At 50.4% G+C, this 25,245-nt stretch overlaps 1 protein-coding gene across 2 annotated transcripts; it reads right to left on the minus strand.

The window, feature by feature from the left end:
* Positions 717-24,603, minus strand: NUMBL (NUMB like, endocytic adaptor protein). 2 transcript variants are annotated; one of them, XM_018062436.1, is made up of 10 exons: positions 24,352-24,603; positions 20,502-20,586; positions 18,550-18,689; positions 16,799-16,873; positions 16,638-16,712; positions 15,567-15,707; positions 10,611-10,800; positions 5,399-5,701; positions 3,218-3,340; positions 717-2,129 (listed from the first exon to the last, which is right to left on the minus strand). In XM_018062436.1, exons 1-10 carry the CDS (start codon positions 24,373-24,375, stop codon positions 1,504-1,506), a joined length of 1,782 nt encoding a protein of 593 aa, XP_017917925.1. In that variant the 5' UTR covers positions 24,376-24,603; the 3' UTR covers positions 717-1,503. The 2 variants fall into 2 exon arrangements, with proteins under 2 accessions (XP_017917925.1, XP_017917924.1); XM_018062435.1 differs by having other exon boundaries at positions 5,399-5,704.

A 25,245-nucleotide genomic window follows, 5' to 3' on the forward strand; every position in this document is an offset into this window, starting at 1 on the left:
ATATATGACTTTATAGATTGTTATCAAGGAACCCAGGAAACTAATAGAGAAACTTAAAAACGTGCTGCCATGTCAAATGACACTTTGACCTGTTATGGAAAATGCAATTGGTAGAACATGAAGCCAGCTCAAAGCTGTGCTATTCCAAACCTAATTATTTAAAATATTAATACTACACTTATTAGAAGCAGATTATATATATATATATATGCTGCTGCTACTAAGTCGCTTTGCTTCAGTCATGTCTGACTCTGTGCGACCCCAGAGAGGTCCAACAGGCTCCCCCGTCCCTGGGATTCTCCAGGCAAGAACACTGGAGTGGGTTGCCATTTCCTTCTCCAATGCATGAAAGTGAAAAGTGAAAGTGTAGTCGCTCAGCTGTATCTGACTCTTCAAGACCACATGGACTGCAGCCTACCAGGCTCCTCTGTCCATGGGATTTTCCAGGCAAGAGTACTGGAGTGGGGTGCCATTACACACACATATATATTTACATAATTCTTTGGTTCAAAATCTGTAGAATCAGAAATGGGGTGATTAATGTGGGGTGCCCACTAATATCCACTTCTTGAGTCCTAGGTCAGCGTTACCTGCTACCATGCTATGACTCAGAGGCTAATACGCAGGGAGGCCCTTTTTACTGCCTTTGGTTTTAGGTGACTGGGAGGAAAGGCTTGGTCTCCACACCGTCTCCCCTGGACACACACCCTGCTTTCTCGAGGGGCACCATTATATTCTTCCTTTATTGGTTGTCCTTGTATAATACAAATCTGCAAGTTTAGATACAAAAAAATCTGGAAATAAAAGATAGAAAAGTACCCGCCAGGCACCCCTTCCTTCTTCCTGGAGCCCCTCCCCAGCGGGCACCGACGTGAGGTAACTGAGCTTCTTCTTCTTCCCTTTCCCCTTCCTCCTACCCCACCTCCTGGCCTCCCAGCTTGGCCCCCTATCCCCTTGAGACCTTGGTCCAAAGAAGAGGTGGGCCCCCGAGGGGAGGGGAGGGGTGAGCACAGCATTGGCAGTGAACGCAGCAGGTGGGCAGAAGGAAGCCCTTTGCTTGTGCTGTGTATGGGGGTGGGATGATCAGACTTGGGGATGGGCACTCATGTGGGGCCCAGGAGGGCCCCTAGGTGGGTATCCTGCCTCCATCCCACCCAACACTGGAAGGTAGAGAAGGTCAACAACAGAAACTGGGAAATGTAGCTCGAACCAAGGCGCTCAGTGGGACTGTGGCCATCCCCCTGTGTCTGGAGTGAGGGGAGAGGAGGTTGTGCCAGCCTAAGTCTGGCAGAGAAATGAGTCCCTTAGCCAGGCTGGGTCCGTCCCTGAATTCCATCCCGCTGCAACCTGGGCGTCACAATGTCAGTTCCGTAGTGGTTGTGGGAGGTGGTCGAGAGAAGGGGTTAGAGGGGCCATGGAGGGTGCAGGACTAGAGGAGAGGTTGGGCCTCCACTCCCAGGTGTGGGGCACCCAGAGATGATGAGGTGGGCAGGGCGGCTCGGGCTACAGTTCAATCTCGAAGGTCTTCTGCAGGTCGCCCGAGAAGGGGTTGGAAGGCTTCTCCACAGCAGGTTTGCCTTCTAGTGCTGCCCACTGGGCCTCAAAGGGGTCCAACTCAGGGGCCGGGGCCGGTGCTGGCTCTGGGGGCCAGGGCGCCCCATTGGGGCGTGGACGGGCCTGGCCCCCAGGGGCGCTGGGGGCAGCAGGGGGTGGGAAGGCCCCAGCTTTTCCGAGCAGGGTGGCGGGTTGGGGCTGGAGCTGAGCGGCTGAGCAGAAGGCGTTGGCCACCATCTGTGAAGGGGTGATGCCCACCACAGGCACACGGGGCATGGGTGGGTAGCCCAAGCCCGGGTAGGCGGGCACAAAAGGGGGCTGCATGTGCGGGGCCGGCAGGAACACAGCCACCTGGGCAGGTGTGGCGTCGAAGGGCCCCACGGGGGCAGGGAAGGGCTGCAGGCTGGGGGGCACAGTGGGCACAGGGGCCGCCTGCTGCTGCTGCTGCTGCTGCTGCGCCTTTGCCACCTGGGACACTTCCTCCAGCCACCTCTCGGCTTCCGAAGGGGTCCGCTTGTGCCCGGGCTGGAAGGCAGCTGCAGGGGGCACAGAGGGCTCACCCCAGGCAGAAGTCCCTGGAGAGAGAAGAGGGGCAGTTAGGGGGCGTGGGCTGCAGCAGAGAGAACCCCAGGCTGGGGACCAGATGCTGCACCAGGCTGCCTGCCTTGCCTCTAGCCTGGCTCCTCATTAACTGCACGGACTTTGGACAAATGACTTGACCCCTCCTGACCACATAAGGTCATACAGCTCTCAGAAAATTCAGTTCTGAGATTCTAAGGTCCCGAGATGGAAAAATACAGGCAAGGGTGACAATCACCCAGGCTGGTTTCCCTTCTGGTTGGTCAGTAACAAACCTGTTATTAAATACTTTTCAATATTACCCTTGGCTCTAATATTTTGACAGTATTGCTTTAGAAGGCTAAGATTCTAAGATCGCATGGCTCTTTCTCAGAATGTACTATTCTAACATGGTGGGTAAGTTTCAGTAGTTTTAAGTTTGCGTTTTCGAAGATTCTGGAGTTCTAAATTTACATTGTTTGGAATTCCAAGGTGCTTCCCTGGTTCTGGGATAAGCATGTGGCTTGAGGGGGATTGTCTGGCATTATTTTCTCAGAGAGCCTGCTTTCGAGGCTGTGAGATTCCAAGGTTTTGTGGCTCCAAATGTATTAGGCTCTAATATCTTGTGATTCAAAGACTGTAGGTGTCTAGATTTTACAATTCTAAGACAGGAAGGTTTTAAACATTGATCCCATGGTTCTAAAGTTCTAATCCCATAATTCTTATGTTATTTCATGGTTCTAGGATGAATCCATGTCCCTGAAACGACCTAAGATGGTGCATGGTTCCGAAGTGGTAGATTCTCTACGATGATTCATAGCTCTTAAATGATCCATGACTCGCAGATGATTCCATGGTGCTACAGTGATTGATTCCATGATTTTAGAGTGATCTTGAATGATCCATGGTAACCTATGGATTTGATGGTAATAGAATCTATGGTAATCTATGGTTTCTATGGCAATCTAATAGCTCTGAGATGACCCAGGGTTCCAAGCTTGTGGGATTCCAAGATTCCCAGAGTCTCTGCAGTGGTCCTGAAAGAAGCAGGGGGAGGCGGGAGCAGCACTGCAGGGCTCTGGCTCAGGGGAAGGGCGGCATCTACCTGTAGGGGCCGGCGGGGGCCCTGATGCCGGGGCTCCAGCACTGGCGAACGACGAGCTGATCTGCGTGCAGAGGGCACTGATGCTGTCGCTGTCACTGGCCCCAGGCGGCTCCATCTCAGGCACTGGGAGGTCAGGAAAGGACGGAGGTCAGTGAGCAGGCCCTGCCCTTGGCCCCAGCCCTGCGGGTGGCCCTCACAAGGTGTGTGTGTCAGCGCACTCACTCTGCAGTAGCCAAGCGGCCATGGCCACAAAAATGACTGTGCACGTGTGTGTGTCACACCTGACTGGTACGAGAGTCAAGCAGTGTGTGACAGCAGAGTGATTCAGTTATACATACATCCATGTATATATGTGTGTGTGAATTCTTTTTCATATTCTTTTCCATTATGGTTTATTACTGGATATTGAATATATTAATAGTTCCCTGTGCTATACAGCAGGGCCTTGGTTATCTGTTTTATATATAACAGTTTGTATTGATTATGTGTTTTCTAAGTGTGTATAATGGTCACACCTGGTTCTGCAACTTCTGTGTGTGCGTGTGTGACTTTCGGTTGCATCTCTCTCTAAGTGTGTGACTTCCGAGCATGATACCCGCAGCAGAGTGGGACATCTATGTGAGTCTATGAAATTTCTGGGTAGCAAGTCACATCCAAGCAAGTGTGCAATTGGCTACAGGCACTCGAGGCCTCCACATGAAGTCTGGGGTGTCTGCCCCCTCAGAGAGCAGATGTGAGAGCCCTGGGGGTGTGCTTACTGGCAGGCTGCTTAATGAAGACAGCAAATGCGAGGGTGTGTGCAGGACACGGGAGTGAGCTGCAGGATATGGAGTGAGCGTGCGTCATTCCCAACAAGCGTTGGCACCTGCTCTGCAGTCACCTTTTGGACTAGCCCAGCCTCTTGGATACAGATCAACACCTCCCACACCAATCCCAGGGGCCATAAGGGGGAGGTGTCACAGATCTGGCATATGGTAACAGGAGAGCGAGCCAGACCGCATGACTTCACTGACAGCTGGGAGGAAAGGCAACCCTCCAGCCTGTCTCCCTCGGGCAAAACACAGTTCCATGCCACCTCTCTTCTCTCTTCCCCATGGCAGACGTTGTTTTTAAATCATGACATATGCAGTCTCTCTCCTTTTCTTGGTCCATGGCAGACATTAGTAATCAAACACGATGCTTTTCTCCCGTTAAACTGTTTGCTCACTTTACCCCTCACCTGGCAAGACCTCAAGGCTCTACTGGCCAAATGCTGTAAGAAAGGACTGGTAATTCCATCTTTCCTCCAACAAAAAAGGACATTTGTATTGCCTCTCTCCTATCACCAGGGTGGCAGACATTGCTAATCAATGATGACACACTACCTTTTGCCTTGTCACTCTCCCAGGAAGGCATGTCTAATCAGTAACAATGGGTCCTGCCTCCCACAGTCCTTTATCCACAAGCAACATGACGAATCTGTCACTGTGCTCCCTGATTCCATGATCCCCAGGCTACTTGTGCCCTTCGTCTCCTGCTTCCATAAGCCAAATCCTGGGATTCATCTCTTGAGCAAAATGTAACGATCCTGCTCTCTCTTCTTGCTTGCCCAAAACAAATTTTGGTAATTAATCATGTGGTGTGCCACCTTACTCTCTTTTCTTGTTCATGCCAGACACTGTAAGGAGACCGTGATGTCTGCCATCACTCTGTTCTCCCTGCCCTAAACAGACATTCCTCTGAACCTGTATCCTTCACCTGCATCTCATGGCTGTACTGGTCAAAAGCTTGGAAGGACACATTAGCCTATGGTGCTTCAGTCTCCTGAGCAACAGCATGCCATCCGGGCCCAGCTGCTCTCCTCTCCCCTGCCCACGGAAGTTTTCGTCAATCATTATGTATGCCACCTCTGTCCTGTCCCTAACTACAGCAGACAGTACTAACTGATCATGACTTGAGCTACCTTTGTGCTATCCCTTACCCGTAGCAGACATTGCTAATGGATCACAGCTTACACTTCCTCTCTCCTTGCCCAGACTGATGGCAGACATTGCTAATTGATCATGATGCGTTCCACCTTTCCTTTGCCAGTGGCACACTGTGCTAATCAATCGTGATGTGTATCACCTCTTCCCTATCTGTTGCTCAGAACAGTCAGGGGCATTGATCCCAATGTTCCTTCTTGCTGAGTCCTGGGCTCACCTGTGCCCTTCACCTGGAAGTCAGTGCGGCGCTGCAGCGTGGATGGCAGCTCATTCAGCCGTAGGCTCAGCTGCCGTTTGAAGGGCGAGTTCTTCTGGCTGAGTGCTGGGAACCCACGGAAGGAACCTTGACGAACCAGCTGCTCCAAGGGGGCATGGCGCCGGGGGATGGCAGCCGCAGTGGTGCCTGCAGGCACTGGGGTGCCTGCCTCACCCTTCTCACCAGGGGATGTGGTGGCTGGTGTTGGGGACACATGCCCAGGCTGGGCAGGGCCAGGAGCCGCAGTTGGGGCAGCTGCTGCTTCTGCTAGAGACATGGGGGAGAGAGATGGTTAGATACCTCCCCTTGGCATGGGGCCTCTCCTCAGTCCCCTTGATTGTTTTCCAATGCTGCCTTTCTTACCCCATGTGCCCTGGCCTTAAGACAAACTGGTCAGAGCCCTAAAATGTCCCTCATCCCCACTCAAGCCAAGACCACTTTCCCCAGGAGGCCCGTGGGGAGTCATCACCCAACCTGACCCTCTGTGTGTCTCAAGCTTTCTGTCCTCCATCCATCTTCCTCTGCTGCTTCTGCTATTTCTCCCTCGGAGATTGCCTGTCTCCCTTTCTAATCGATTTAACAAACACTTCTTTGGTGCATGACCAATGTGTCAGGCAGTGTTCCAAGTGCCTTGAAAGGATGAACTCATTCAATCCTCACCACCACCCAATGAGGTTGAAACTATCTTTATCCCCATTTTACAGATGTGGTAACTGAGGCCCAGCAATGGCAAGTGACTTGCCTGAGCCACACTGTGAAGGAAGGGGCAGGCTGATTCCACAATCTGAGCTCCACAAGACTGTGCTAGCCTGCCTCTTCCTCTGGCCTGCTCTCTCCACATCACACTGTCATCCTCCGTCATTCCATCTGCTCCGTTCTTTGTCTGCCTCCCACCACTCTTCCCGCCTCAAGTACCTCCTCCATTCCTTCAGTTGCTACCCGCTGTTCTAGAGCCAGCTTGGCACACTTTCTCTGAGGAGTTTTCCAGATTGTTTCAATCTCTCAGCTTGGGATCGCTCAGCAGCTGGGGCTGCTCTTTGTCCTTGGTGGGTACCTGGTCTCCCCACTCAGCACCAAATGGCAGGGTTCTCTCACTCCTACCTATACACAAACACACAGCCATCCTCCTAAGTGGCCGCACCTGAGCCACAGCCCGAGTGCTTTGCGTGTGTGTGTGTTAGTCACTCAGTTGTGTCCAACTCTTTGTGACCTCATGGACTGTAGCCCGCCAGGCTCCTCTGTCCGTGGAGATTCTCCAGGCAAGAACACTAGAGTGGGTTGCCATGCCCTCCTCCAGGGGATCTTCCCAACCCAGGGATTGAACCCAGGTCTCCCGCATTGTAGGTGGATTCTTTACTGTCTGAGCCACCAGGGAAGATGAGTGCTAGTGAGGTTAAACTCAGGGGCTTCCCAGGCTGCACTAGTGGTAGAAAACCTGCCTGCCAATGCAGGAGGTATGAGTCACGGGTCTGATCCCTGGGTTGGAAGATCCCCTGGAAGAGGGCATGACAACCCACTCCAGTGTTCTTGCCTGGAGAATCCCACAGACAGAGGAGCCCCATGCTGGCTACAAACCTTAAGTTTACATTTGTGAATTTTGACAACTGTATACACTGTGTAACATCAAGCTCTAGAACATTGCCACCAACCCAGACCATCCCCTCGTGCTCAGTCGGTCCTCACTGCCTCAGAAACAACCGCTGTCCTGGTATTTTTTCATCACAGACTATTTTTGCCCAATCTGTAAGTTCACATAGAGTATACAGTTCAACGGAGCCATACAGTATTATGCTCTTGTCTGTGGGTTTTATCCCTCATCGTGCAGTTGTGCACGGAGGCCCCAAGTCACATACTGCTTGGCTCTTGTACCACTCAGGTGTGACACACACACACATGCACAGCTATTTCTGTGGCCATGGCCATTTAGTTACTGCAGAGTGAATCACGACCCACACACCTTGTGAGGGCCACCCGCAGAACTGGGGTCAAGGGCAAAGCCTGGGCCTGTTCCCTGACCTCCCAGTGCCTGAGATGGAGCCGCCTGGGGCCAGTGGCAGCGACAGCATCAGTGCCCTCTGCACGCAGATCAGCTCGTCGTTCGCCAGTGCTGGAGCCCCGGCATCAGGACCACAGTCCATGGGGTCGCGAAGAGTCGTACACAACTGAAGTGACTTAGCACAAGGAAGGCAGGGAGGCTGCCCAGCGCTTCTCCCATCGTCCACGAGGGGGCGATGAGGCTCTCCCCCAGGTCAGGCTGCTGCTGCGGCTGCTAAGTCGCTTCAGTCATGTCCGACTTTGTGCGACCCCGTAGACGGCAGCCTACCAGGCTTCTCTGTCCATGGGATTCTCCAGGCAAGAATACTGGAGTGGGCTGCCATTTCCTTCTCCAATGCATGCATGCATGCCTGCTAAGTCGCTTCAGTTGTGTCCAACTCTGTGCGACCCCATAGATGGCAGCCCACCAGGCTCCTCTGTCAATGGGATTCTCTAGGCAAGAATACTGGAGTGGGTTGCCATTTCCTTCTCCAGGTCAGGCTGGGGGCAGTGGAACCAGGCTGGGACGGGTTAGAACCACTAAACCACTTCTGCCCCCACCACCTGGGGCCTCAGAAAGTCTCCTCCTATCTCTGGGCTGCAGTTTCCCCAACTGAACCTGGAATAAACATCTCCCTGCTGCCTCCCCAGGCCTCCTGAGAGCCTCAGTTGAGACAGTGAATGTTCAATTGCTCTGGAATCCCACAAAAGCTTGGTAAACAACTTTGCGGAAAGGGCACTGTTCCCTATCTCCTAAACTGAAGAGAGCTCTTTTGTAGACATTCGGTGCCTCCAGACTGTGAATCAGTGCATCACTGGGCAAAACCCCATGATGTGTTCAGCAAATCATATACCACACTTTGTAAACTCTCACTTTTGCGGTGCAAACTCTAAAATGCTTTCTACCTGGAAATTATAATATCCTTTGGATTCAAACAGCAAAATCCATTGCAAACTCTAAAGCAAATGACATTCTTGGTGAATTCTAATATCCTATATAAGTAGTAAACTTACCCACTCAGTGTGTTCTTTTGCAAACAATAAAATATCATATATGCAGGCCCTGTGTTAACTATACTTTGTAATCTGCTTTGCCACTGATAAAGTTCTTTACAAGTTCTGACAGACGATGTAAACAGAAAATATTTTGTAAGCTGTGAATAAATCTTTAAATTTGTCAAGAGGTTTGTAAGCGGTCCCATATTTTACCAAGAAAAATAGACATTGTAAACCTGAATATTATAGCAAGTGATGAAAACTTGTTTTCTTAACTTTTTAGCTAGAAATGTTTTAAGCTTACAGAAAGGATGTAAAAATGGAACACAGAGCACACAGGTTCTCTTAACCAATGTTCCCCAGTGTTAACTTGTTACAGTATTCCAGCTGTCTCTTCTTCCATAATTGTCTTTTTGTAACATTTAAGTTGCACGCAATAGCCAAGACATGGAAATAATGTAAATGTCCACTGACAGATGAATGGATGAAGAATATATGGTGTATATATATATATTTACAATGGAATATTACTCAGCCATAAAAAGGAGTGAAATAATGCCATTTACAGCAACATGAATGGCCTTAGAGATGATCATATTAAGTGAGGCAAGTCAGACAGAGAACGACAAATATCAAAGATGTCCCTTATATGTGGGATCTAAAAAAATGATACAAATGAACTTATTCGCAAAACAGAAATAGGACTTCCTCTGTGGCTCAGTGAATCTGCCTGCAGGAGACACAGTTTCCATCCCTGGTCCGGGAAGATCCCACATGCCACAGAGCAACTAAGTCCATGTAGCACAACTATTGAGCCTGTGCTCTAGAGACCAGGAGCGGAAACAGCTCAGCCCACTTGCTGCAACCACGGAAGCCCTCAAGCTCTAGAGCCTGGACTCTGCAACAAGAGAAGCCCCCGCAATGAGAAGCCCCCGCTTGCTGCAACTAGAGAAAAGCCCACGCAACAAAGACAGCACAGCCAAAAATAAATAAATAAAATTAGGAAAAAACCAAACAGACATCGAATAGACTCACAGACATAGAAAACAAGCCTATGGTTACCAAAGGGGGAAGTGGGAGGGGGGATAAATTAGGGGTTTGAGACTAACAGATACACACTACTATATGTAAAATAGACAATTTGTAAAGAATTTTATCACAGTATAATTTCTCACTTGAGGAATTAAACATGGATATGATACCATTAGGTAATCTACAGTCCATATTCCAATTTCTACTCATATTCTTTATGGATATTAATATACATTTCAACATATATATATTAAAAAAATATATTGAACATTGAATACATATATAATATCCAGGATCCAATACACGATCGAACATTGCATTTTTTATTAATAATATTTGTCAAATCTCTGCAGATTATCCTGAATCCAATGGTAAATTCTTTGTAAATTCTAAGCAGTGTTTTCCAAAAATTTAAAACCTAAAATCCACAGTAAAAAAAATTTTAAAAGTATGTTCTGACCCAACACATAATACATTCAAATATTTAAAAACACAGTTTGAGAACTTACAAACTGTTTGCCTTTACCTAGAATGTTAGAGCTTGCCAGGTATTTTTCCAACGTTCATGACAGCAATCCACAGTAAGAAATACTTGTTACCTGGTAACCCGTCCCCCTCCCCCACCATGCACACAGGCCCACTGACATAAAAGTACATAACGACATTTACCCTTACTACATTCCCTTACGCTGATATTTTCCTGTCGTTTTCTATTTTATTTCTTAAAATGCCAACCACAACCCAGCAATTCGACTTCGACAACCCATTAACAGGGTGGATACACAGTTTGAAAAGCCTGGGAACCTCCTTGGGTTAGCAGATAATAAAGCGCTCGGTGAGCTTTGCCAGGGTTTGTGGCCGGTAGAATATTGCCCAAAGGACTCCTTAACCCCAAGTACTCTGTAGAAACTGTAACCAGACTTCGTGGTCAATGCCTTGCTTTTTCTTGGGGGGGTAGGGGGTGGCTTGTTTTGGGTTTTGTTTTGTGTTTTCTTTTCTGCTTTGTAAACCGTAGAGCCCCGGTACCTCTGCTTTCCTCCCTCAAACCAGATCCCTTAGCCACACCCCCGGCCCATCCGATGCCCCGCCGCGCCCGCCGGGCAGCACCCACCTTTCTTTTTGTCCTGGGCCTCTCGCTCCGCCGGCCGCCCGCCCCCAGACAGGCGGAAGGAGCCCTCGCGGGCGAAGCTGGTGCGGCTGGCGTCGAAGGCGGCCGTGACCCCGCATTCCTTCTCCCGCCGCTGTTTCCGCTCCAGGCAGGCCGCAAAAGCACAGCCCACCGCGTGGCTCAGCCTCTCGCCCTGTGGGAAGAGGTGGAGTTGGCCTTAGCGACTCTGTGCTGCAAACCGGACGCCGAAGCCCCGGGTTCCAGCAGCTGGGTGACCCCGAGTCCCTTCACCTCTCTTGGGCCTCCGTGCACAACTGCACGACGAGGGACAAAAGCAGCAGACAAGAGCGTAATAACTGTATGGCTCTGTTGAACTGTATTACTCTATGTGAACTTACAGGATGGGCAAAACTAGTCTTTGATGGAAAAACATCAGAACAGTGGTTGTTTCTTACAGAGTGGGGATGGGGACTGATTGAGCACGAGGGGACCAGTCTGGGCTGGTGGCAATGCTCTAGATCTTGATGTCACACAGTTTCCTTACACAGTGGACGCAGTTGTCAAAACTCGACAAATGTATACTTTAGGTTTGTTGGCGGCATGAATTTCACTTCAAAAGAGGAGCTGGAGGGCCCAGTGGTTAGGACTCCATGCTTCCACTGCAGCGGGCATAGGTTCAAACCCTGGCCAGGGAACTAAGATCCCATGGGCCACAACTTGAGGCCAAAAAAAGAAGGCTGGAAACAAATACGAATTCTGCTTACTGGTATGCAAGCTGAAGTGTTTGGGGAAGTATTCTGATGTCTGCAACTATGAAATGCATCAAAAAATAAGATGTGTAGGTAAGTGATATAAGCCCAGGCAAATGTTAATCGCCGGATCTGGGTAGAGGGGTGTACAAGTGACTGCTGACTTTATAAATCTTTCAAGTTTGCCTACTTGAGAGGCTCCACAGCCAGAGACAGCATCACTGACTCAAATGGACATGAGTTTGAGCAAACTTCAGGAGATGGTGAAGGACAGGGAAGCCTGGTGTGCTGCAGTTCATGGGGTCGCAAAGAAGTGGACATGACTGAGCAACTGAACAACAAAGGCCAGAGAGCCTGAGATTGACGCTGGCTTCCCATTTCTCAGCTGTGTGACCTCAAGAAAAGCACTTCCAGTATCCAAGGCTCCGCATCTGTAAAATGAGGGCTGTAATAGCACCTGCTTCATCGGGTCGTTGCAAGAAAGGTGAATGAATCTATGCAGGGCATGTGGCACAAAGCCAGGCACAGGGGAGCCCACATATGTGTCAGCAAAAATCTTGTGTAGCCCTGGGTTGAGCTCTGGTTTGCACCCTTTTACAGAATCCTCACAGGAGTGCCAGGAGGTGGACAACCTTGTGAACCTATTGTACAGATGAAGAAACTAAGGTTTGGTCAACCTGCCCATTATAACAAGTGAATGGCAGAGTTGGGATTCTCGTGAGGTATGTCTGACTTTTGTTCCCTAAATAAGACGCTCTGCTGCTGCTGCTGCTGCTAAGTCGCTTCAGTTGTGTCCGACTCCGTGCCACCCCATAGATGGCAGCCCACCAGGCTCCTCTGTCCCTGGGATTCTCCAGGCAAGAATACTGGAGTGGGTTGCCATTTCCTTCTCCCAGAAACAAGATGCTCAGTCACCTCTTAAAGTTAAATTTGAGGACAAACATCCTCAACCCAATGCCAGCAATCTGAATCCAACAGCACATTAAAAAGGTTATGCACCATGATCAAGTGAGATTTACTCCAGGAATGCAAGGTTGGTTTAACATACGAAAATCAATCAACCACATTAATAGAATGAAAGGAAAAAAAACCCGCATGACTCTCTTGATTCTCACGGGAAAAGCATATGACAAAATCCAGCACCCTTTCATGATAAATGCATCCAACAAAATTGGAATAGAAGGGAATTTCCTCAACCTTATAAAGGACATTTACGAAAAACTCACACTTAACATTATCCTCAGTGGTAAAAGACAAAGCTCTCCCCTAGATCAGGAACAAGATGAGGATGCCATTTTCATCATTTCTATTCAACACTGTATTGGAAGTTCTATCTAGAGTAACTAGACAAGGAAAAGAAATAAAAGGCATCCCAAGTTGGAAAGAGAGAAGTAAGATTACTTCTGTGTGCAGAAAGCATGATCATATACTTAGAATATCATAAAGGAGCCACAATTAGTGCAAATAAATAAATTCAGCACAGTTGTAGGATACAAAATCAACACATGAAAAAAATCAGTTATATCTGTATACACAAGCAGTAAACAATTAAAAAATGAAATTAAGACAGTTCCATTTACAGTACCATTAGAATCATAAAATGGTTAAGAATAAATTTAACCAAGGAAATAAAAGATGTAAACATTAAAAACTACACAACATTGTTGAAAGAAATTTAAGAAGACTTAAGTAAATGGAAATACATCCTGTGTTTGTGGATTGGAAGACTAATATTGTTAAAAGGGCAATATTTTCCAAAGCATTCTGCAGATTGAATGCAATCCCTTTTGAAATCTCAATGGGCTCTTCCACAGATGGAAAAGCTGATCCTGAAATTCTTATGGAATTGCAAGGGACTCAGGACAGCCAAAACAATTTGGAAAAAGAATAAAATAGAATAACTCACACTTTCCAGTTTAAAAACTTACCCAAAGCGAAAGCAGTCACCGCAAAATAATGTGATACTAGCATAAAGAGAGACATATAGACCAACAAAACTGAGAGCTCAGATACTGGAGCAACTGGATATTCACATGAAAAATAAATGAAGGTTGACTCCTACCTTACATCATTTATAAAAATTAACTCAAAATGGATCAAAGACCTAAATATAAGAGCTAAGGCTATAAATGGTTGGATGGCATCACTGACTCAATGGACATGAGTTTGAGCCAGCTCCAGGAGATGGTGAAGGACTGGGGAGTCTGGCGTGCTGCAGTCCATGGGGTCGCAAAGAGTTGAACATGACCGAGTGACTGAACAACAAGACTATAAAACTCTTAAATAAGACATTTGGTAAATCTCTATGACCTTGGATTTGGCAATGAATTCTTAGATATGGTATATGACACCCAAAACAGAAGTAACAAAAGAAAAAAACTGAGAGATTGAACTTCCTCAAAATGTGTACCTTTGTACATCAAAGGACACTATCGAGAAAGTGAAAAGACACCCCACAGAATGAGGGGAAAGTTTTGCAAATCACACAACTGATAAGTATCTAGTATCCAGAATATATAAAGAGCTCTCACAACAGTAAAAAGTCAAACAACCCAATTAAAAATGCATAAAGGATTTGAATAGGTATTTCTCTGAAAAAGATGTACAGTTGGCTAATAAACACATGAAAAGACGCCCAACATCATTAGTCATCAGGGAAATACAACAGTGAGATAGCACTCACATCCATAGGATGGCTATAATAAAAGAAAGTGTTGACAAGGATATGGAGAAATTAGAACCCCCGTATAGTGTGAGTGGGAATGAAAGTGGTGCTGCCACCAAGGAAAACAATTTGGCAATTACTCAAAAAGTGTACACTGCTCTGTGTAAAACAGACAGCTAGTGGGAGCCTGCTGTATAGCAGGGGGCCCAGCTCAGCGCTTGCTGGTGACCTGGATGGGATGGGAAGCAGGTCCAAGAGGGAGGGGATATAATACAGCATTGTAAAGCGACTATACCCCAACTTAAAAAAAACTGAATTTCCTATATGCCCCAGCAATTCCACTCCTAAGTACATACCCAGAAGAATTAAAAACAGGTATTCAAACAAATACTTGCATACCCACGTCCATAGAAGCGCTAGTCATAATAGCCAAAAGGGAGAAACAAACCAAGTGTTCATCAATGGATAAGTAAAGTAAAAGGCGGTATGTCCATACAATGGAATATTATTTGTTCATTAAAAGGAATGAAATATTGAGTCATGTTACAAGGCCGAACCTTAAAAACGTTATGCTAAGTGAAAGAAGCTAGTCATAAAATATCATATACTGTATGAATCAGTTTGTACACACTGTCTACAATAGACAGCTCCATAGAGCTAGGAAGTAGGTAGTGACTTTTTAATGGGTATGAGGTATCTTCTAGGAGTGATAACATGTCTGGAACTAGATAGAGGTGACGGAATTGTGTAAACAGCATTGTGAATATATATATATGTCACTGAATCGTACACCTGAATTACTTTGGCACTTCCCTGGTGGTGCAGCGGTTAAGACTCCAAGCTCCCATTGCAGGGGGCACGGGTTCCATCCCTGGTTGGCAAACTAGGATCCCATATGCCCCATGATGCAGACAAAAATACATAAATAAGTAAAATTTCAAAATAAGGAAAAATTCGTGGAGCTAGGCATGGGTCATCCGTACATGTTACTGTATGTATATGCTCCTCAAATGAGAAAAGCTAGAGAAACATGAAGAATTATTGACAAAGAGGAGGATGATGGTAAACAATGTTTTTCTGAGTGCTTCCTATATGCCAGGCATCGTTCCAAATACTCTGTATCAAACTCGTCAAGTCTCACAATAATCCTCTGTTAGGGGCTGTGAATGGGCTTCCCAGGTGGTGCTATTGGTAAAGAACCTGCCTGCCAATGCAGGAGACATGAGCTGCGGGTTTGATCGCTGAGTCGGGAAGATCCTTTGGAGGAGGGCACGGCAACCCACTCCAGTCTTTTGCCTGGAGAATTCCATGGACAGAGGAGCCTGCCAGGCTTACAGTCCACAGGGTGGCACAGAGTCAGACACGACTGAAATGACATAGCACGCATGCACTCAGGGACTGTGAACACACCCCCTTTTCCAGATGAGGACACAGAGGAGAGGTAAGGTGAGTGACTTGCCCGACACCACACAGCGGGGGGAGGCTGGGAATACCGGGGCATGGGGGACACAGAGTCAGGTGGCTTTGGGCTTCGGCGGTACTCACCGAATCCTTGAGCGCCAGGAAACAGTGGCAGATCCAGCGACGGGTGGTCCCATCACGGCAGATGTAGGAGAAAGCCTTGTCCAGGTTGCGGTCAGGAGCACAGAAGGAGACCTTTTCGATGGTCTGATCCACCAGCAGATCCTGGGAGGGAGGCCAGGAAAGGAATGTGAACTGTCTCTCACATATTCATTCAGTATTCCCTTCGTGTCTGGACTGTGTCCTGTCCCAGATGGCTTGGAGACCCTGCATTTGTTGAAACAGCTGTGGGCCCTGCTTACATGCGGCTCCCGAGTTTAGGGCGGGAGTCAGACTCATCACCCAATGGAAACAGGCCAGAGTCCCAGCCATGCTGTTCTTGATGGGTGGAGGGCTCAGGGCTGGATCTGGGAGGTGCAGGGGCTTTTGGGAGCAAGATGAGGTGCCTGACCCAAGCTGGACGGGAGTCCAGCAAAGCTTCCTGGAGGGGGTGAATCCTTTTCAGTCATTAACCTAATTGTCATCACGTGCTGGCTGGCTTCCCGGGCAGTCTCTGGGCTAGGGGCAGGGAATTCAATGGTGAGCAGACAGAGACCCAGATCCTGGTTCCACGGTGCTTCCATCTGGCCGGGTAGATGGACAATAAGCACATAACAGCTAACATTTATTGATTGGAACACTTCTATGCTGGGCATGGTTTTAAACTATTTACACATACATTCTCGTTGAATGGTAGGCTCCACTTTTATCCTCATTTTTGCAGATGAGGCAAATGAGGTATGACAAGGGTTAAATCCCACCCCACCCCCCTCACACCCAGGGTCACCCAGCTGGAAAGTGGGTGGGCTGGAAGACCAGCTGAGGCAACTGCTCTAGTCTGTGCTCTCACACACACTCCATGCCGGTTCACAAATAGCCACAGGACTCAATCCTGAATTATGACTGTGAATGTGCCAATTTATTACAGGAGCCCATAGCTGAATCTCGAAGGTCTCCGAGGGAGGGACAGCCCAGAGGTGGGTGAGAAGGCCCCGTTCGAGCAGGCTGAGGAGGGGGGCCCACTGGTGCCCACTCCCAGGCCCACAGGTCTCCTACCTTGGTCTTGTCATCCACAACCCGGAGCCCATCGGCTGACACCCACAAGACAGACTTCACGGACTTCCGACCCATCTGAAATGGAGGCAGACAGAGGGCGTGGGCAGGGCTGCCTCTTCTGCTCTGACCTTGCTCCCTCCCCACTCCAGCCCTTCACTCACCGCCTTCAACTTCTTCACAGCATCTTCACACACGTGCATGCCCCGGGACTCCTCCACCTCCACGTGGCCCAGGTACTTGGTGGGGAAGGGGAGGGAGAACATGAAACAAGCACAGTCATCAACGATTCCTAGTGTTCACTGGGCTGCTGTATCAGGCAGTGTCCTAAGCACATTGTGTGTATTAACTCATTACTCTGCATCTCAGGCCTACAAGGTGGCGGACTCCGTTCTCCTCCCAGATACACAAGTGAGAAAACTGAAGCACAGTTCGGACTAGTGATTCTCACCCTGCCTCTGTCCCTGGTGTGTTAGTTTCTGCCATACAACAACATAAATCAGGTGTACATATATCCCGTCCCTCTTGAGTCTCCCACCCATCCCTTACCCCCCATTCCGCCCCTCTAGGTCATCACAGAGCACCAAGCTGGTCTCCCGGGGTTATACAGTAGCTTCCCAATAGCTATCTATTTTGTTCATGGTAGTATACATATGTCAATATAACTCTCCCAAGTTCAGCCCTCCTTCTCCTTCCCCCGCTATGTCCACAAGTCCGTAATCTACGTCTGCGCCTCTCTTGTATCCCTGGGCTTCCTTAACACATCTCGGTGTCCTTCTGAGTGACACTGTCTGCGCCTGAGGACTGGCCTTACGCAATGACTGATGGGAGCTGGGGTACACACGCTCCAGCTCCCTCACCCCGCGGGTGGGATGGTCTGATTTCCCAGAGTTCCCCAGTGGCATCAAGCTCAGTTGCTCACAGCTGTAGTTTAGTAAAACACCCTTTATTGGCCATCTTCCAGTCCTCATTCTCTCCAGCATTTCCTGCACCTCTCAACAGCCCCTCACACAAGATCCACTTCCAGGGAAAGGGAAAATAAGGCAAGGTGGGGAGGAGAGGAGAGTGTGTGTGTTGGTGGGGGGGACCTCCCCCTTCTGTGACCATCATCTGTTGTCTCCTAGCCAGGAAGAGACTGAGTGCAGATTTGAACCTGAATCTTGCCCTCTCCCTCATAAATTTTAGTGTGTGTTGTAAAGAGTCGTGGTGCTCTAAACCAGAAAGCACTTAACAGTAGTGAAAGTGAAAGTCGCTCAGTAGTATCGGGCTCTTTGCTACCCCCATAGACTACACAGTCCATGGGATTCTCCAGGCCACAATACTGGAGTGGGTAGCCTTTCCCTTCTCCACGGGATCTTCCCAACCCCAGGGATCGAACCCAGGTCTCCCGCATTGCAGGCGGATTCTTTACCAGCTGAGCCACAAGGGAAGCCCAGGAATACTGGAGAGGGTAGCCTATCCCTTCTCCAGCGGATCTTCCCAACTCAGGAATCAAACCTGGGGCTCCTGCATTGAAGGCAGATTCTTTACCAACTGACCTATCAGGGAAGCCCACTTAACAGTAGAGGGCTTTGCAAATGCTACAGAATCTTTGTGACCTTCTAGTGCCCCCCCTGGAGACTGTGAGCTCCCACAGAACAGTGTGACTCCAGGCGGGACGAGTTCCCCAACACACACTCCAGGTAATATTTTCCTGGCACAAGAGAATGTGTCTTGGGTTTTAATCCCAACTGTGAGGGACCCAGGAAGGGGGAGCGGGGGCGCTAATGTTGCAGGCTCCACAGTTCTTTGCAGATGTCAAGTCTCTTCCACACAGGCCGAGGTCTCAGTCACCTCTCGGACGCTGGAACGCATGAGCACAGCAAACCGCGGGACTACAGCTGCAGCCACGCCCAGCCGAGCTCCGCCCACTCACCCTGACCGGGAAGCTGCACGTGCCCTTGCGCACCGCGTCCTCGTCCGCCTGCCACTGGTGTGGGCGCGACGCTTCAGGCACATAGGCTGGCTTTCTCCGCCGCAGGCTCTGCCGTAGCTTGTTCATGGTGCCCGCCCCGTCTGCTGACACAAAACAGGGTGTGCAGGTCAAGGGCGAGGGTCAGAGGCATGGGGCTTAAGGTGGGGGAAAAACAATGCCCAGGGAGCACGGGGTCAGATAACACGGCAGCAGGGTTACAGGGTTAGGGGTCACGGGGTCAGAGGATCTGACATTCGGGAAACATGGACCAGCAGCAGCTAGGGGATTCTGGCAAGGGGGCACCTGGAAGGCAGGGGAGTGAGAGAATTGGCAGCAGGGATTCAAAAGACATGGGGCTATGGACTTCCCTGTCTGTCCAGTGGTGAGTGCTTCCAACGTAGAGGGTACAGGGGGCACTGGTTCCCGCTGGTCGGGGAACTAAGATCCCAGATGCCCTGTTGTGAGGCCAAAAAAAGGCACAGGGCTAAGGGGCGTGGAGTTCTGGGATGGAGTGTCCTGAGTTACAGCTTTTAGGGGTCTGCAGTTTGGAGATGTGACGGTCAAGAGGCATGATGATCCAAAGTCATGGTAAGTTAGGGCAGTGGGGACCTGGGAGGTAAAGGGCATAGCAGTCAGGGGCCATGAGGTCAGGGGGTTTAGGAGTAAAGGTCAGAGGTGGTCAGAGGGCACAGGAGTTGAGAGTTGCATGGGTCCAAATGGGGGGGGTGGGGGACACAGAAGGTCCAGGGATTGAGATTCAGAGCCCATGCCAGAGAGTGTTGGGGACGGGCTGGTCTCTGATGCAGATACAACCACTCGGACAACTACTGTGAGTGTGTGTACAGTTGAAGGTTGTGTGGAAGGATGCAGGTCTGAGAATGGTTGTGTCTGTGAGTCTGAGTGTGTGTGTGAATGCTGTCTGTGAGGGGATGTCTGTGGCCGAGATTGTGGTTGTTGTCTGAGTGTAGGTCCCCGAAGCTCATGGCTAAAGAGAGTGGCGGTGAGTGTGTGTCAGGGAATGTTGCCTGTGAGGATGGGTCTGTATTTGAGCATGAAGCTGTTTTCTTTGAAAGGCCATGTCTATGACTGTTATCTTTGATGCTGTGTGTCTGTGTGAGGATGTGGCTGTTGCCTTTGATGGCTGTTGCCCATGACAGTGTGTGTCTGTGAGAGATACTCAAAAGACCATGTCTGTCTAAGAGTGAAGCTGTTGGTGGTGAGGCTGTTTCCATGGCTGTTGTTTGTGACAGTGTGTCTGGGTCAGATCATGTGTTGTTGTTGCAGAGTGTGGGTCTGTGAGTGTTGTTCTGGGGGTGTGTCTATATGCAGCCATGGGTCTGTGAGGGTCTGTGAGGACATGAGGCTGTTGTCTTTGATGCTGTGTTTGTGTTATTTATGAAGGTGTGATGGTGTGAGAATGTGGCTACTCTCTATGACAGTGCTGACTTATTTGTGAGACTGTGTGCCAAAGTGTGGCTCTTATATAGGCACGAGCACGTGGGTGCTCTCTGTGAGGCTGGATCTGCTTGTGAAAGTGTGGCTGTGGTCTGTAAAGTGTGGGTCTGTGTGTGTTGTTGGAGAGATTGTACAAGAGGACATTTCTTGAGAGTCCCCAAGTCGGTAGCACTCGCCTGGGAGGGAGTCTGGACGTTGTTGAGGATTGTGTCTGCATGTTTGTGTGACCCTGTACCTGTGCGTGCAGAGATGCTGGTGTGTGTCTGAATGTGTGTGTGTGACACAGTCTAGGTAGGTGAGTCTGTGAAGGAGGTCACTTGAGTGTGATGGGAGTCATTTGAGGATGTCCACTTGTAAGTGTGATTAAGCCTGTGTGACTGCAGGGACATTTCCTCTGGCTGTGCTAGGCAGACCCACCCCATCAGTCAGCCTTCACCAGTCCCCAGCTGGCCACTCACCTGGCTCCGTCCTGGAGATTTCAGGGGGCCCCAGGGCCCCACAGGGGGCAGGGGGCAGATGCTGCTCAGGCCTCCTGGGTCCGCCCTGCCCGAGGGAGGGAGGGAAAGTTGAGAAGCTGGCTTGGGGTGGGGCTCAGTCCCCCACCTCACCCCTTCTTTGGATATCAGCCAACCCCCCTTCATCTCAGGATCGCTGATGAGAGTCCTGGTTACTATAGCAACTGTTACTAAGGCGATCAGCCACCTGGTGGCAAGGACCTAGGAATGAGTAGGTGTGTTTTGGGAGCATCTGTTGGGGATGTCCTGGCCTCAGAAGGCCATCAGTACCCAAGGGGCTGGTGCAGAGAGGGAGTGGCCTTGCCCTCTAGACACATGTCCAGGGCTGCACACACACATACAGTCACAGGTATACATGCAACTCTGGTCTCCAGTTGTCCCCAGCACCTGGTTATAGCTCTGCACAATTAGTTACATACAGACACAACCACAGCTACGCACACGGGATCACACAGATACACATCAACAGTCACAGCCACTGTAAGTATCTGGCCACATATCCATGTTCACAGACACACAATCTCTGCTACAGACCATTTGTCCGCAGGTAAAGAATCCGCCTGCAATGCAGGAGACGCGGGTTCAATCCCTGGGTCAGGAAGATCCCCTGGAAAAGGAAATGGCAACCCACTCCAGTATTCTTGGAGAAGGAAACGGCAACCCACTCCAGTATTCTTGCCAGGAAAATCCCATGGACAGAGGAGACTGGGAAGGGGGCTACAGTCCATGGGGCCGCAAAGAGTAAGACATGACTGAGCAACAAAGCACGCACACACGTACAGAGTGCCAGGCTGCCTAGGCAGCGCCACAGATGTTTGGTCATATCAGCAACTGATATTCGGTCACTTCTCTTTTCTCCGCCACATACAAAGAGCCGGGTCCAGGCACACCCACCAGGGCAGCCTGTGAACAACCACACCCAAGGAGAGTTGCTTCCTCAGGCACGCATCCAAGATACTCATGTCACAGACCCACCCATGAAGAATCACACTCGGCTGGAGGTCACCTATTAGCACCGAGGCACACACAGTGTTCACACACAGCTCCCCTGCTGCCTGTTGACATCCGGTCAGGGATGCATGTAGACATACTGACACACATTTGGTCACACCCAGCTGCAGACACATGTGTCTAGTCATTGACCAGCACATGGCTGTACAAGGACAACTAACCCCAACTGTATCAGTTGCACCAACACACCTTTCTAGTCACACACTGTTACACAGTCATACATCCTCGTCAGAGACATACTTTTGGTCACAGTATCAGCCACACTTCTATGGATGGTCCTCCATATGCAACCACACACAGGGACCCTGATGGCCATGGCCCATGCATTAGAGAGAAACAGGCACACAAACTCAAGACATGCACACAGCCATCCAGAGAAAGACCTCCCGAGCCCCACTCGGACACAGCCAGACAGTTGGTGGCTCAGAGTCACAGTCATACGCATTTCAGAAACGGTCATGTATCCACAGTCCCACCCCAGGAGTGTCCAGATTACACAGCCATGTATCACAGTCATGGCACACCTACTGCAGTTAGCCACCGACTCCCAGCTGTACTGTCACATCATCCCAGAAAAACAGTCTCTCTTCCTGCAAACACGGAAGTCACACAGGCAAGTATAGGACCATGTATAATCACAGCCCATGTGGACAGACACACTATATCTCACACACAGAAACATCAGCACGCAATTTCCATTTCACACACCTAGATGGAATACTTACAGCTACATTTACACGGAAGACATGGTTCCGGATCGAGACGTGTATGCTGTCAGGAGACATTCACTCTGTCACCAAATCATACAACTTCAGCAAAGCAGCCTAGCACGCCTGCAGGGACACACACGCACCCACCCCAAACAGCCACATTGCTACACGATGTGTAGCAGACCACAATCTTACAGACCGTGACACAGACACAGACACGCAGAGTCACCCAGGGTCACAGACATGCAGGCCACACACAGATACAGAAGTCACAGTCTCATACACACACCCCCACAAACACACGCCATCACCTGGGGCCGGCACATAGACACACCTATAGGCTGAGTCACATGCAATTAAATAACTCACTATTAATAGAGTTTCAGACTCTTAAGTCAAACACATAACCCGAATCACACATACACAGCTACAAATGCACGGAATCCGTCAGTATCAACACACAGACCTAAATGTAGTCATTTATACAGCCCTGATCACATGCATATATGTGGTTATGAACAGAAACACATAAGTCACAGCCAGCACACAACCTGTCACATAAGCACAATGTGACTTCATATACAAAGGCAGTCATCCACCCAAAATTGCAGGCAGAGTTATGTGTCACACAAACACATGTGTGACACATATAAAATCAGCTAGAGACACAACCACAAAGACTAGAAGTCATTAGAACAGCCGCACATGGACAGAGTCATAGACACAACTCCACTTACAGTCACAACTCCACCCACATCTTCAGTCAGCCATACACATGCCCAACCCCAGACTCAACGGATATACTGTCACATACCCAGTTAGAGTTACCAAGGTACATATGTGAGGGTCACAAAAGATGTAATCAAAGATACAACCAGAGTCACAACTATGCACACAAACAGAGACGGAAGGAAAAGTACAGGGTTCTGCACATGGAGCAAGCAGCTGTCATACATACATACACAGTCACACAAATGCTGGGGTCATACACAAATACAATCACAGGCACTAACAGACACAACCACAAGCATGAAACACACACACACGATTCCTCACAGTCCCCAGCAGCAGCTCACACACAGACACACACAGGCAGCCACAGTCACAAAAACACAGGGTCACACTCTTAGCCACCTCCCCATCACTGGCTTCCCCCCCTTCCCCCCAGGTACCACACACAAAGCCGCCGTCACCAGCACGGCAGACACTGCAGACAGACAGGGCTGTACCAGGTCCCTGGGGAGCCGCCCCCTGGCCCAGCCTGAATCCTGGAGCCTGGGGGGCCAGAACTGAAGAGGGAAGCGGTGGATTGTCTGCAGGTCGGGCCCCTCCCAGACAGCTGGGCAGCCCCCGGGACAAAGAGGGTGGCCCAGAAGACCTGTGCCCTGGGACCCTTGACCAAGCCTTTTTTTTTTTTTGTGGGGTTTGCCTGAAATTCCCATTATTTTATTCAGACTTGAGGGGGATGGGGTCCCAGGCACAGAGACCTTGTTTTGAGAAAGGGATGTTCCTGGGACAGCGCCCAAGTGTGGGGGCGATGCTCTGCCTGGGATGCCTCTGAGGCCTGGGGACAGACTGTGCTTGGAATCCCCCCAGGCCTTGCCTTGGTGGGGAAGCTGTGCTCAGAGACCCCATTCTCAAGACCTTGCCTAGAGGGTTGTTGTATTCAGAGACCCCCTCAGGCAGGGAGGGGTAAGGATTGTGTCTGGTGTGGAATCCCCTCCTAGAGGCCTTGGCTTCCTAAGGAGGTTGTGTCTTAGACCCCATCCCCAAAATCTTGCCTAGGAAGTTGTACCTAGAAGCTGTCCCCCTGTCCTTGATTTTTTTGGAGGGGGAGATCTCTTTCTGGGATCCCTATCTTTAGAACCTGGGCAAGAGAGGGCCTGTGCCCCAGACCTCTGTCTCCCAAGATTTGGCTTGGAGCGGAGCGTATTTCTGGACCCCCCCACCCAGGACCACCCTCTCCAGCCTTGGCACCCTCTCCATCCGGGTGCCGCGGCCGCCTCCCACCCTCCGCCACATCAGCAGCGGCGCCGCCCCCCACCCGAGCCCCCTTCTCCCGCCCTTCTCACTCTGGCCGCCGCGCTGCGGGACATCCAGGGCTCGGGCGCCCCCGCCTCCCGCGGCCCCGGCTGGGCCCGGATCCCCGAGTGCTGCTGCTGCTCTAGCGGCGGCGGCGGCAGCTCCGTCTGACGCGGGCCGGGGATGGGGGCCGGGGGTTGGTGCGGGATGCACGCTCCGTAGCCTGCTCCGCTCCCTGGAGGATTCCGTTCCAGGGGCGGAGGAGCGCCCCTCCCGCTTCAGCTCCCCGCCCCAGCCCCGCCCATTGGCCCGCCGCCTGCTGGATATGCAGAGAGACCCCGCCCCTTGAGCAGCAGGCCCCGCCTATACGCAAATATGACCCCGCCCTCTTCGGTGTGGCCACCGCCCCGCCACGCCCATTGGCCAGTCCTGGGCTGAGCACGCACGTGAATCTCGCGGACACTGGTTCTTCTCGGTCCATCCAGGCGTGGGCTCCCTTCCCCTCCGTGACCCCTGACCTCAGATCCCCTTAAGTTCTGCGTCCGAAAGATTTGCCTCGGGAGGCGCCTCGCTGCCCCACATCCCCAAATCTTTCCGCTAACCCCACGGATCTCCCAGCCCAGCGGGGGCGGGCAGAAGCGGTGACGAGGCACTTTTTGCTGGGAAGGGGAGGGGGAGTGAACAGACCCCGACGTCCTGGTGCGCGGTCGGTTCAGCTTTGGGGGCGGGGGCACCAGGCTGGGACGGGGGAGCGGCTTCTGGCCACCCAAGCGCCCCTGCTCCCGCCCAGTCCTGCGGGTTTGGCAAAGCAGCTGGCAGGGGCATTAAGGCCCATTAGCAAAAAAGCGAGGTTGCTGGGAGGCGAGCGAAGGGAGCCAGGAGGCTGGGAGGTGGGGTGTGTGTGTGTGTATGTGTTCTGGGGGTTGGGGAGGAAGGCCTTCTCA

The sequence above is a fragment of the Capra hircus genome, chromosome 18 (assembly GCF_001704415.2).
Source record: "Capra hircus breed San Clemente chromosome 18, ASM170441v1, whole genome shotgun sequence".
Classification (NCBI taxonomy): Eukaryota; Metazoa; Chordata; class Mammalia; order Artiodactyla; family Bovidae; genus Capra; species Capra hircus.

Coding starts and splice junctions, on each gene's coding strand:
- NUMBL (XM_018062435.1), bottom strand. CDS start 24,375: ATGTCCCGCAGCGCGGCGGCCAGA. Junction 15,708..16,637: donor TTGTGGATGACAAGACCAAG/GTAGGAGACCTG, acceptor CCTCCCTCCCAG/GATCTGCTGGTGGATCAGAC. Junction 10,801..15,566: donor TCCTGGCGCTCAAGGATTCG/GTGAGTACCGCC, acceptor CTCTTCCCACAG/GGCGAGAGGCTGAGCCACGC.